Source organism: Cajanus cajan, chromosome 5 (assembly GCF_000230855.2).
Source record: "Cajanus cajan strain Asha chromosome 5, NIPB_CcT2T_4, whole genome shotgun sequence".
Taxonomy (NCBI): domain Eukaryota; kingdom Viridiplantae; phylum Streptophyta; class Magnoliopsida; order Fabales; family Fabaceae; genus Cajanus; species Cajanus cajan.
The window spans coordinates 49,057,482-49,068,496 of record NC_138521.1 but is presented as its reverse complement, the minus strand read 5'-3'; the positions used below and the strand labels follow the sequence as shown (position 1 = coordinate 49,068,496).

The 11,015-nt window shown below is 30.0% G+C and overlaps 1 protein-coding gene across 5 annotated transcripts; it reads right to left on the bottom strand.

Annotated features, from left to right (window-relative positions):
• Positions 1-3,190: 3,190 nt before the first annotated feature.
• LOC109816608 (SEC-C motif-containing protein / OTU-like cysteine protease family protein) lies at positions 3,191-10,509 on the bottom strand. 5 transcript variants are annotated; one of them, XM_020381679.3, is made up of 14 exons: positions 10,309-10,507; positions 8,073-8,179; positions 7,631-7,706; positions 6,948-7,097; positions 6,550-6,611; positions 5,726-5,810; positions 5,494-5,643; positions 5,232-5,349; positions 4,883-5,007; positions 4,619-4,713; positions 4,280-4,422; positions 4,152-4,196; positions 3,907-3,979; positions 3,191-3,632 (listed from the first exon to the last, which is right to left on the bottom strand). In XM_020381679.3, exons 1-11 carry the CDS (start codon positions 10,363-10,365, stop codon positions 4,293-4,295), a joined length of 1,155 nt encoding a protein of 384 aa, XP_020237268.2. In that variant the 5' UTR covers positions 10,366-10,507; the 3' UTR covers positions 3,191-3,632; positions 3,907-3,979; positions 4,152-4,196; positions 4,280-4,292. The 5 variants fall into 5 exon arrangements, with proteins under 5 accessions (XP_020237268.2, XP_082931426.1, XP_082931427.1 ...); XM_083075300.1 differs by having other exon boundaries at positions 4,152-4,193; positions 10,309-10,506; XM_083075301.1 differs by lacking the exon at positions 3,907-3,979 and having other exon boundaries at positions 10,309-10,509.
• Positions 10,510-11,015: the final 506 nt, after the last annotated feature.

The window sequence follows — 11,015 nt, the reverse complement described above, 5'->3', positions numbered from 1 at the left end:
AAAAAAAATGTAGCTAGAAAATACTAGGAAAAGGGCAATGTAACAGAGACCCCCAAACAGGGACATCATTGTTTATGGCGATGCTTGTCCAAGATGCTTAATTTCAATAGGAAACAGATACGTTTCCATTTGGGCCAATGCCAATCAAAGAGGTTTACGAGTTTCCACAAAGGGGAATGCATGACTTTGGTTCAGTTTTCTAACCGAATGTTCTAAACAAAAAACAAAGAATTGGGGGGGTTGGTGAGTGGTGATTACTGATCTGTTGTCTTGTCTTGCACTTATCGTGGTGAGCACACAAAAAGGTAGTGGGAAACTAGAACCCACTTTTTCAAAGTAAAGTATTGGAGTGAGTTGAACAAGGTTATTTCTTATTTGGGTAATGTGATGGACTTTGGGGGGCACTCTTTTTAAGTTATTGGAGCAAGTTTAGTGTTCAACGCAAACTCCTCCACCAACCTTTGATGTCTGCCATTTTCTTCTTGCTATGCTCAGCATGATGGTTAGGGTTGAACATTGTGTGACTTTAGGACTTGCCTTTCTAAACCACTGAAAATTGTGTTAAGGGTTGATTTTATGCCCTTTTGTTGCAACTTTGAAGAAGTTCCTCTAAATATAGGGTTCCCTATGCTTTTGACTGATGCTTAGGCCAGCAGCCCAATTAAGTTAGAAAGAGGGCTAACTATGCCAATATAGCCTATACTAAATACCAAGCTAGGCCCAAACCACAAACTCATTATCAGGCTTTTGGCAAAGAATATTGCAAATTTAATTTTTTTTAACAACAAAAACAAAAAACTATATATATTTTTTCATATTATCTCACTTCTAATTTTACCCATTAAAATACGCTTTTATTTTAATATCAAAACAAATCAAGTTTTTGGCATGAGCTTTTATTATTTTTATAAAAATTATTATTATTAAAATCAACCTTTTTATCAAATATTTTTTTTTATGTGATAATGGAGTTGGCTTCTTAAAAATTCACTTCCTGATCATAATTTTTATTAATATATTTCTATAATAAAATATGTTTTAAAAAATAAATAGTAAAATCATGGCACTTTGACCATCTTAATTTTTTTCCTACCTTAAATGTATTATTTCCCAGTGCAATACACCAAAGCTAATTTTGATGTATTTGTTTAAATTAAATAAAACAATTTTTTAATTAGATGTGCTAAAATAGTATAAACCACTTTCCCGACGCAATACACCAAAGCTAATTTTGATATGTACAAAGAAAAGCTAATTTTGATGTATTTGTTCAAATTAAATAAAATGATTGTTTAATTAGATGAGTGAAAATAGTATAAACCACTTGAGATTTTAAAATATTAAATGAACTGGTATTTTCTTTTTGTGTTAAATTATATTATATTATATTATATATATATATATATATATATATATATATATATATATATGTTGGGGTGAGCATTAAACCGAGAAAACCCGATAAAAAATATTATTTTTGGGTGGATTCGAGCGGGTTTTATGAGTAAATCAGATTAAAATTTTGATTTTATACTGGTTATATTGGGCGGGTTCAATTTTGAATTTTTAAACTCGCTAAAAACCGAACCCAACCGAAAATGAGATAAGTTTAGATTTTTATTATTTTGTATAACTAAACAACAATGGTCCAAACTTAAAAGTCTTTATTTCAAGTATAAATATAGTCATCAATTTGTAACTTTTTTTTTTTTCCTTTTTCTCATAACTTAGATATTTATTTTGTCTTCTTCTTCCTCATTCAACTTCTCAACATACTAGTCCATTTTTAGAGTTTTTTTTTTGCTTCTTTTTTTGTCTTTCTTTTCCATCTTCTTATCTCCATTTTAAGGCTAACTTGTGCGGCTGTGGTTTCTTATGAGTTTTATGATCTAACTTTATATTCTTTTGCATGTAACAACTATGAATTTTTTTATCTTTTATTTTTGCTTCTTTAGTTTGTAAATGTTTCATCTACGAATCTACTTACACCATCTATTGTCACATTCATTCTATTTTTGTACACTATTTTAAAAAAATATATTTTTTTTATCATTTTAAGCTTCATCTTTGTTAAGATAACTTGATCTACAAAAAAATTCAAACCCAATTGTACCCACCCGCTCAAATCCAAATCCGTTTCAACCCGAACCGCCTCAAATCGAAGTCGGTTGGATATGGGTCACATTTTTCGAAAGCCGATTTACAACGGGTTAGACATTTTTCACCCGAACCCGACCAAACTCATCTGTTACTCACCCCTATATATATATATTTATAACACTATGTTTGATACATTTTTAATTTATCTCGATTCCTATGTTTAATTGTTACTAAAATAACTGCTTTAAACTTAATTATATATTTTATATTTTTTATCAAGTGAATGAATTATAACATAATAAATTAAATATATTTGAACATATAATTTAATTAAAAATATATTGCAAAATCTTCTAATAAATATTCTTCATCAATATTAAGTTTAATGTATTAAATTATATGTTCCAATATAAGAGATAGGTAACAATATAATACTTAATTTTAACATATGAAGAGAGAATATTATAATATTTATATCTCTTTAAAGATAAAAGTATAGTTTAAATTAATGACATGGAATTAAATTATATATTTAAAAAAAAAGGAAAATATAAATCTTCTATTTCTCACTAAAGGGAAGGGTAATTTATTCAAATTAAATTCTAATAAATATTCTTCAGTGATATTAAGTTTAATGTACTAAATTATATATTTTCATAACATTAAATATATAAAATTATATATTTTGACAAAAAAAAAATACTATAATACTTCTATCTCACGAAAAAAGGGAGGGTAATTTATTCAAATTAAATAATGGCCAAATGCACCGACCGTCATATACTTTTGTCCAGTTAAAGGAAGCTAAAAGTTAGATCACATTATGCGACTGCGTAAAAAATGAATAAATTAAACTTCAACCACAACAATTACTATTGCACCAAAATCCTACTAACTACTAAGTTGTATTCATTAATATATATATATATATATATATATATATATATATATATATATATATATATATATATATATATATATATATATATATATGATACATCCGATCACACTATATGATACATCCGATCACACTCCCGTAGCTTTACTTCGTTACTACATCTTGTTATTAGTTTCAAATTCTAAGATAAACTTTACCAATTTAACTTAAAGGTGCAATTTCTCGAAAATCAAGCCAAGTCAAACAGATTAAGAACTAGTACGTGACATCTGACAATCACTAGGAGTGTTAATTCTTCCTCTTTTGAACAAGTCTAGTCTTAGATTACTGAGATGATGTTCTTTTCCTCTATTCTGGTACATTGACTCTACCGAAAATGTTAAAAGGAGAAAGGAACCTTGTTTAGCTGAACTTTTTGACTGAAAATCATTATCAATAATATTTCTACCTGTACATTTTAGGCAAAACTGATTCTCAGACGAGATTTCCCATGAAAAGAATGATCAAGACTTCCACGTTCTTCCCAGAAGCATCTTGCTTCAAGAACTTAAATTGTAAACAAATTTTGTTAGCACTATTTCTCCTTTTGTACATCCTTTTCCTGTTCATGATATTGCTTCTGCCAAAGGCAAACCTGTTCAAGAAAAGGAACCCCATATCAGGAAAATAATACCCTATAGAGTGCTATCCCTTAATATTTCATATTATAAGGACACAAGATGATTTTTTGAGTAAAGCCGATACGTAAAGTGCTATATATTGAAACTCAATCCACAGACTGGCTAGTATGTATTGAAGGCAAGATAACAGAATAATTATTACAACTCTAGGACCTTGTAGGCCAATCAATGGTCATGTTATATTACTAAATGCTATGTTCCATGTTAGAAGAAAAGGATATAAAGTACCTTCTATTTGAAAATCCTGAGTACGAATTGGCGATTTTAGTATTGTGAAGAGCTCAATTATTGGTAGAATGATCTGGTAAAAATTTAAAATTTTCAATTGAAACAGGTACGAATTATCATGTCATATATCGATGAGTTGACATAACATGAGCAATTGCCAATGACTAAATAAAAAATGGTAGAGTTCTCTTTATATGCCAGTAAACATGCAAACCAGTGAAAATGTACAGCCAAAGCTTACTGACCTTAAGTAATTTATCTCCTCTAGGGAAGAAGAAAACTAACTTCTGCTGGAAGAAACAATAACTTATTAATCATTTTTGCAAAGCAAGGAAAAGTTTCTGTAAACAATGGTATAAGATATAAGTCTTACATCAATAATCAATTCAAATACAAAGTGCACCCATGTCAGGTGTTACCAAGTCGTATTCACAGGGTACTTCAGCTTTTGCAGAAATCCCCTTTTTTCCTTGCTTCCTTTCTTTTTTGCCCCTTCTTGAGTCAGCTGCTTGGTTACTGATACAACAGAAATATTGTTAACACACATTAAAATCATTCTTGTAACACATTAAATCAAGTCAACAAAGTTAAATCCAAGAAAGGAACACCATGTGAGCTCCCAGAGGAAAAAAAAATTCTAAATACTCTGCTGACATTAGTTGAATGGTTGAAATTTCAAAATAACTACAGAAGGAGTCTCTGAGACACATACACTGCAAACTTAGCAGATTGTTTCCCCAAGGCAGATCCACAACAAGCTTTGTATTTCTTTTTGGAACCACAAGGGCAGACCTTGTTTCTAGGAATCTTGTTATTAACCCCAAAAAGAAGAGGCAGTTAGAACAAGAGGCAAAAGTATGTGCTAAAGGAGATCAAAATATTAGAACAGCATGTATGAAAAGTTATTTTTGGATCATCCCCCCTAACCCCAGGGGATGGAGCACAAATAAACCAAAAATAGAAGTAAATAGAGAACCTTGTCATTTGATTGCCATGTGATATTATCATTAGTTTTCTTGGAGCTATTAGTTGATTCATCATTAGTGCTTCCCTCTACCATGTCTTCTTTATGTTGCTTATGATTCTCATTTTCATCCTGACCTGTACATGTTTGGAATTTGAGATCAGAGTTACAATAGAACAGAAGTTTCATTTATTTTCCACTAATCATGATGATTTATACTAAAGGCTAATGAATAAACATTAACATTTATGAATCCTACCAAGACATAAAATGCTAGAGAAAAAAAATTGCCAATAACATGAAAATATGTTTGTTAGTTTTCCCCCTGACGATACAGAAAGTGCAAAATGCATTTACTTACCACAAGTATTAACCTGACTCGGAAGGGAATCAGAGTCTGCAGAGCACTCTTCTGTTTCTTGTTCTGCTATTAGAAACTCTATTGCAGCATCAACATCTCCCTTTACCTGCTCTAGAATCTGGGACAAGGGAGACATGCTTTGAACATATGTCAAATTGTTAATTCTCTAGAAAAGACAGCAACTTGCAAGAAAGACTGAACTGAAATATTAGTCATGCAACACAAGAAGCTAACAGCAAAACAAGGCATGCACTTTTTCCACCTGTTCCACTTTTTCAGCATTTTCACATCCAGTTCCAGCCATAACCAACTTTATGGACCCTTGTTGAAAACTTTCCCTACCAGCTCGCCCACAGGGTTTGTTGTTCATAACTTTTATTTGATGCGATGGTGCTGAAAGATCAGCATCAGCCTTTCACAAACTAGAATTAATCAGGCAATAGCTACTACTCTTAACATTATTTAAAGAGTCAGGAAACAGAAATAATAAGAACCTTAATGACAATTGGCCTTGCAGGCCCATCACAAGGATCATCCTTTGACCGCACACTGTTATAATGCTCCCCATCATGATAAGACCTGGAAAAGGATAGTACACATAAAACCATCCAACTTCATATATGCAAGGTCAAGACAATTATTTTGCATTGGTTTCCTGAGGTATTGATATACCTTTAATCTTAATTACATGCATTATGTATAAAATATAAATATTTTGCAGCACACAAGACAATATTACAAGACACTGTCTGTCATCCCTAAAAAGATAAAATGATGCGATTCTGATAAAAAGATGTGATTCTGATTATTAACTATTAATTACCATGTACTCCAACCACATAACAATAAGATATGTAAAAACAAAAAAAATTATAAGATTCAAATCCTTGGCAAAATTAAAAGGATTTTTCAATCACTTACAAGATTAAATGTTCACTCCTTGATTTTATCAATGTTCTTTCAAAATAATCCAACTAGTTATATTGGTTGCTTCCAGCTTCCTAAATCACTTAATTATTATTTAGTATTTACAGCACCTCGTGTTTAAATAATCAGGATACACTACAATTCTACTGCTCTATTTATGAGCATCTATGTGTTTCAAAGGTGGGTTTTAATAATTGAATGACTGATTTGAAAGCAAATGTCTCCTAATCACAAAAATGAAGACACAGTCTGCAAGCGAGTTGAAGATATAAACAATATTTTGCTTGTTTAGTCATAGATTTTGGATATTAAAAAGAAAAATATAATTTTCAGACTAAATAGACAAAGCAGTGCAATTTCACATAATAACCATAGACTCCATAGTACTTACAAGTGGATCATATGAACTCCGTGATTATCAAAATTTCTTATATACCACCGAGGGAACATGTTCTGCAAAATCACAACAATAAGAATGAGAATTTCAATTAACTTACGGTTTAATATGTAAAGTCTATCCAAGAAATTTTAGAAGCAATTATCTGTGTCTGAACAAATGTGTATTTTCAGTCTTCACATCAATGAACAAAGCTTCCGCACTTTCAAAAACAAAATATAATTGCATAGTGATAAAGATGATATAATGTGAAAATATCTCCACTATTGCATGTCCCAGTCTTCATTTGTATAAAAGTATGAATAATCTAACTGATATTAATATACCACTCAAAAAAGATGTGACAATAGAATATAAAGAAGAAGATAATTATTTTCAAGGATGCTTCTCACCCGGTGAATGCATATATTACTACGCGTTACAAGAGAAGCTGCCTGCAATTCCATATGACCAGCCCATGTACCATCGTTGTCCATGGACTGGCAATATTCATCAAATGGGACTTCGTCTTCAATAAAGGGTTCAAACATTTCCCGGTTATCCTGTTAAATACAGCTTCAAGATCAGGTTATGTGAGGGAGGTTTCCCAAAAAGTAAAGATGGAAACTATCATAGGGAAGTTAACAGATTCAGTCAATGGTTATGTATACAACTGACTATATGTATTTTCTTATGCAGGCAATCAGCAACACTTATGATTGATTAAAGATTTTCTTTTATGTTTCGCCAATTTTCCTTATATTTACTAGGTTAATTGTGAATACTTAGGTGATTAACCAGATTAAGGTTCCAACCCAATCAATTTTCTTCTTCCCACAGCTTTACATAAATAATACTATAGATTAACCAAGTATTTCAGGCCCTAGCTTTTTTTTTTTTCCTAATTTACTTATTAAGGGAAAAAGGGGCAAATGGGGGACTGTAAATTAATGACCATATCATTTTTGCAATGAATTTCAAAATCCACATGAATCAAAAACATTACATAAACAACACATAAACTTGAAACTCAAAGAGTTTAAAAAATTGAGCCAAGAAAAGAAAAGAAAAGAAAATTGTTTCCAGAACATTGTACCAATATGTGTTTCACCACCATGCTGCGGTACTTTCGATGCTCCTCCTCATTGCCTTCCAACTGATCAGCAAGGGCTCTGCATAAGAATAGAATGGTGCACGTGTTAAACTAATATATGATGCTTTACACACAATTGACTCATCATACTGTAAACACCTAATGCCACTGAAACTTGCCTACCCAGAAAGGCAAAACAAGAGAGGGGAGGCAGAGATATAATTTAATAACTGATAATGCCAAGATTATAGTGTCTTTAACCTTACATCAGTTTCAGCAAAATGATAACAAGGTTGGTATTTTGTGTGCAAGTGAAAATACCTACCATGGAAGTATATATCATGTAACAGCACACAACCCCTAACTGAAGAATACTAATACCCTATTATATACACAATACAAATAATATAGCAAGTGCAACTGGATGTGAAGCATTCAGTCTGACCTGAAGAAACAATTACCATCTGCTGTCACTTCAACAATACGTAAGCCCAGAGCATCCAACTGAGTCTGAAATTGAGAAGTATCAGCCTGTTTTCCTTGCTTCTTAATCTGTCACCAATAAATGGAAGGTCACCGATGACTAAAGTATCCAAATAACATCTATTCCTAGAAGCACTATTACAAACTTACTATTGGATTTGTCACTCGAAATATTGATATATAGGAGCTATCAACAACAACAAAAGATTTATCCCACTATGTTGCTTACAATTTGCTTGTCTTATGTTGCTTATAAAGATTGGTGCTTGAAAGATTTGTCTTATGTTGCAATATAAGATAAATCATCAAGACCAAAAAAAATAGTAATTAATATGGCTACTTTTAATTAATTCTACCACAAATTCAAGTTCAATTTCAAATATACCCTTTATTTTAAGTGGTTGTTATACTTAATGTTAATTATAAATTAATGAATAGGAAATAAAGTTTACAATAAATGAAAGATATAAAGAAATTTAACTCTAAGTAACTTTATAAACTAATGATTGTTGCTTATAATTAAGAACAAAGAAAAATCTAATTTGTTATTTATAATTAGGTCCATATTTAATACTCCTTCCATCCCATTTTGTTTGACGTGTTAGCAATTTTTGTTTGTTCCACTGGATTGTTGTTTTACAATATCAATGCAACATTAAATATTTTTTCCTATTATACCCTTAACCATTATTAATGTATTCTTTAATTATTGGTGAGAATCCACAAGGTTTAAAGGTTATTAGAAAGTCATGATTTAAAGTATGAAATGAAATGTATTAATTGTATTTCTTAAGTCTCCCAAAACCTTAAACATCAAACAAAATGGAACAGAGAGGGAGTAGTAATTTTCAAAACAGTTAAATTAATAGTAAATACAATAAGAGTTATTGTACCATCAAGTTTTTTAATACTGTCACAAAGACAAAGTTGACTTGTACAGAGAGACAGGAGGAATCCACTTACTGCAAAAGGAGGATCCACTTACTCCAAGAGTAAGTCTTGGTAGACTTACTCCACTCAATAACTTATGTTTTATATTAAATTTCAATGATACAATCATTAAATTAAAATTTCTTAATGTATAAATCATGTTCTACATTAAATTTCAACAATTCAACTATTAAATTAAAAGTTCTTAATGTATAGATAAAATCTAGAAATTTTTTAAAAAATTTGAAAATCATATAACACTTCATTATATAAATTCAAATAATATGTAAAATGTTTTTATAATTATCTATCAATTTGAATTAATAAAACGAAGTATTAAATAGTTTTAAAATTTGCAAACTTGATTTATGCATTAGGAATTTTTAATTTTACTATTGTTTCCTTGAAATTTAATGTAAAAACATGAGTTATTGAGTGAAGTAAATCTACTTACTCTTGATGTAAGTGGATTCCTCCTCTTATATATATATATATATATATATATATATATATATATATATATATATGAGTTAATCACTTATACACTGCCAACCAATTATATTTTTTAATTGTGTCATGTCACTATAAACACATTTACTTTTAAATGTGACATGACACAATTAAAATATATAATTGGTTGTTAGTGTAAAAAAAACTTTACACTGACAATGTATAAGTGATTAACTCTATATATATATCCCAAAGAAAAAAGAAAATTTCATCACCAAAACCCTATGCTTAACCTTACACACAGACATATTTGACACTACATCACTGGTCACATTAACACCAACAAGATAGATGTCATCATCTTTCTCTAACCTCCATCGAAACTGTACCATAAACCACTTCTACCCCTGCCTCGTGACTTCATTATACTAGAAAATAGACACGGGTGATCCCAATTCTGCAATCTAAACTCTAAAATATTTCTTATACATAATTTTCAAAGCACAACAGAGAGCATCTTTTCAGTAACACAACACACATGCCCAATCTGAAAGAAACCACGAAAGATGCAATCCACACAATCCTCACTCAAATAAATAACTAAAATAATGAAATATGTAAATGATTATAGGGTTTCTATTGATCATTAACTACAGTAGAATTAACAAAGCATTGAGAACAAAGAGAGACATTAGGAAATAACAAATTGGGATCACAACTGCAAAATTACTATGCATGAATTATAAAACAACTAAAGATTGGTTGCAGAGAGAATAATAAGTTATAAAATTAAAAAAATTACAAAAGCTGAAACCTACTTGTGGGTGTTGTTGTTTCTTCTGGGATAGCTTCTTCTGTTGTTTCGGCTTAACCATATCCTCTTCGCAAATCGAAAAACCAGAGATTTCTCGAGATGTCTGCCTGAGTTCAAGAACGAGTGCAAGATGAACTAAACAAAAACCAACTCCGATGAGTCATCATTATGGATTACGAGCCCATGGGCTTCAAAAATATGTCAAAAATAATTTGACAGGGCCCAAAGTCAAGAATTCTCTCTTGCCTGTATTTTTTTTTCCCGATGTTAACACGCTGTTTGTTTCGAACAATAGGCACATGTAGGTTGTAACACACCAAGGTAAATGAGGAGGATTAGAGTCCTTTAATAATATTTAATATTTTAGTATATTCTGAATTGCTATTTATATCCATGTATTTTACTATCTAAAATGAATTATTCATTAGCATTTTGGCATATACAATAAATAAATATATATATATATATTAAATATTTATTATATAGAATTAATATTTATAATATATTATATATATAAAGATAAATATTGTATTTTAATATATAAATTATATTTAAAATTTGTATTAATAGATTTTTTAAACATACAAATTATACTTTAGATTTGTTATAAATAACCAATATTAATATTATTTTTTTTGAGGGAATAATATTAATATTTTAGTTTGTACAATACATTATATATAATTAAAATTTATAATAAGTTATATATAA